Source organism: Chaetodon trifascialis, chromosome 7 (assembly GCF_039877785.1).
Source record: "Chaetodon trifascialis isolate fChaTrf1 chromosome 7, fChaTrf1.hap1, whole genome shotgun sequence".
Classification (NCBI taxonomy): Eukaryota; Metazoa; Chordata; class Actinopteri; order Chaetodontiformes; family Chaetodontidae; genus Chaetodon; species Chaetodon trifascialis.
In genome coordinates this window covers 30,458,934-30,461,433 of record NC_092062.1, presented here as the reverse complement: position 1 = coordinate 30,461,433, position 2,500 = coordinate 30,458,934, and the positions used below count along the sequence as shown (strand labels likewise).

The 2,500-nt window shown below is 50.3% G+C and overlaps 1 protein-coding gene across 1 annotated transcript in view; it reads left to right on the top strand.

Moving 5' to 3' along the window:
- Nucleotides 1-2,500, top strand: part of cpne4a (copine IVa) — a 43,296-nt gene that overhangs the window by 23,262 nt on the left and 17,534 nt on the right. The window contains exon 8 of the mRNA XM_070965976.1: nt 88-186. Coding sequence (XP_070822077.1) covers nt 88-186 — 99 coding nt within the window. The remainder of the gene's footprint in view (nt 1-87; nt 187-2,500) is intronic.

The window sequence follows — 2,500 nt, the reverse complement described above, 5'->3', positions numbered from 1 at the left end:
AGCGTTCAGTGTGAGGCGTCACGGCGAAGTGAAGCTGCGTTCAGGGCCAAGAGGAAACGCTGCTCACCGCTGTGTCTCTGTCCTCAGTGCACCGTGTGGGACTGGGACTCCAACGGGAAGCACGACTACATCGGCGAGTTCGAGGCCACGTTCAAAGAGATGAGGGGAGCCATCGATGGACGACAGGTAGGCGCCGAGCTCTGTGTGTGTGTGTGTGTGTGTGTGTGTGTGTGTGTGTGTGTGTGTGTGTGTGTGTGTGTGTGTGTGTGTGTGTGTGTGTGTGTGTGTGTGTGTGTGTGTGTGTGTGTGTGTGTGTGTGTGTGTACTACAGGTAGCTGATGAATGTGATGAAGTAAAAAGTGCAGTATTTCCCTCTGAAGTGCAGTGAAGTGGAAGCTGCAGAAAATGAAAGTACTACCTTTAGTACCTCACAGCTGTGATGAAGTACACGGCTTGTACGCGAGTAAATGTACTTTCCTGCAGTCGCTCAGACTGACTGAGGGTTTGTGTGAAGTCAGCGGTTGCAGTGGAGGTTTACGATGACACTGATCAGACGCTCTGAGCCTCGTCACTGATAAAGATCACATCAGTGAAACGGAGGTCAAACAGGTCGTGGAGGGCTCTGACTCCAGAGGTCAAAGGTCAGCAGAGTGCGCCGCTCACTGAATAACAGGAAGTGTTCAGTGAACGCTGCAGAGCCTCATTTCCCATCAGACAGTGATGCTTCGTGTTGTTCAGAGGTCGACTGATGTGTTGACAGACAGCGAGATTGACCAGTCAGTGACAGACAGCTTAGAGGTACCCGACCTCATCACGAGTCATAAACCAGCAGTGGAAAAAACACACACTGGACATGAGCCGCCATGTTTTCTGTCAGCACAATGAGGAAATGTTGGGAATTAGAATATCTGACGGGCCACAGAACTGTTGGTCCTGAACGCACCTCAACAGGCAGGCTGAGCTCCAGTGAGCTGTGGTGTGACCACAGGTGGGAAGTGATGATGACAACAATGATGATGATGATGATGATGATGACGACTGGCCAGCGTGCTGCAGGCAGACTGCAGGTCCTGGTTAGCAGATGCTCCAGTTAGCCGGATGGTTCCCTGAAGAGACGACCAGTTAAATGTAGTCGTTACTTTGCACCTCCGGTCTGAACCTGTTTGAGCAGCATCAGGAGGTCCGGTTAAGGATCTGTGCTCGAGCCGGTTTGGTTTGACTCCTCTGGGAGTCATGAGGAGAGGCGTCGCTGTGAGGAGGCGCCTGCTCGCTCTGACAGGAAGTCCTGTTTCCTCTTCAGCAGCTCAGTGAGAGTCAGGCTGAGCGACACCACAGGAGAGACGTCGCGTTCAGGGTCCAGAGTTCAGAGCAACCAGCTGCAGCACCGTCGTGCCTTTAAATAGAAGTATCCAGATCCTTTACCGCAGTATAAGTACTCACACCACACTGAGATCAGGTGAAAGTCCTGCGTTCAAACCTCACTGAAGTTCTATCAGCAAAATTTGATTAAAAGTTGTAAAAGTAGTAGTAAAAGTTGTTGCACCATTCTAATAATAATAAAATAATAATAATAATAAAGTATTTTTTGCCACAGTAACATGAAAGATGCATTTTAATATTTTCTTCATGTTAATGCTGCTGGTTTAACAGACCTTCATGGTGCCACAGGATGTTTCAGGTTCATGACCAAATAACTGCAAAACGTTCCGTCAGCCTCAGCTGGACTAACGACTGTTAGCGTGCTAACATGCTACCCTAACATAAGGGCTAAGCTAAACATCAGCGCTGTCACATGAGCGTTTTGCCGCACTAGCGATGACATTTAGCGGTTCCACTTAGCCTGGCTGCGAACTCCTTGCCTGGTTTCTGGACGTTTTCGATGAGCTCTGTTGTCCTCTGTTGCTGCAGTAAACAGATCAGTAGCAGGAAGCTCTCCATCCGCGTCGCTAATGTGGCTACAAACCACCGTTCAAACAGAAGCCACTTGATCTCCGCCCGGTCCTGCAGCTCCAGGAATTCATGAAAACGCCAATTAGCAGCATGACTGCCCTTTAAAAATGCACCTTTGGGGCCGTGATGCCTCCGGGTTTATTTAGACAGACGTGGTGTAATTAGCCTGGATGCTGGAGGCGCAGGCAGAGCTAATGAAGACGCAGCTGTCCAACATAAAAGATGCGAGGCAGCCGCTCCTGCCCCGTCCATTAACGGCGTTCTGTTTCCAAACGCTCAGGTTGTGTATTTGTCTGGAAACTCCCTGAAGACGACAGCGAGCGCTGAAAGTCTCTAACGATGTGAGCTGCTGGACTCCCCAGCGGAGCGCTCGCTCAGCGTCTCGTTATCAGCCACGAGGGGACGAATTCTTTCACCACGATGACGCTGACGACAGCGTTCATTAACCCGTCCACCTTCAGAGCACCTGCCTGCCTCACTTCGGAAAACAGTTAAGATCACCTGACCTCAGCTCCAAGCTCATTGGTTACACCTGAAGAGGACATTGGTC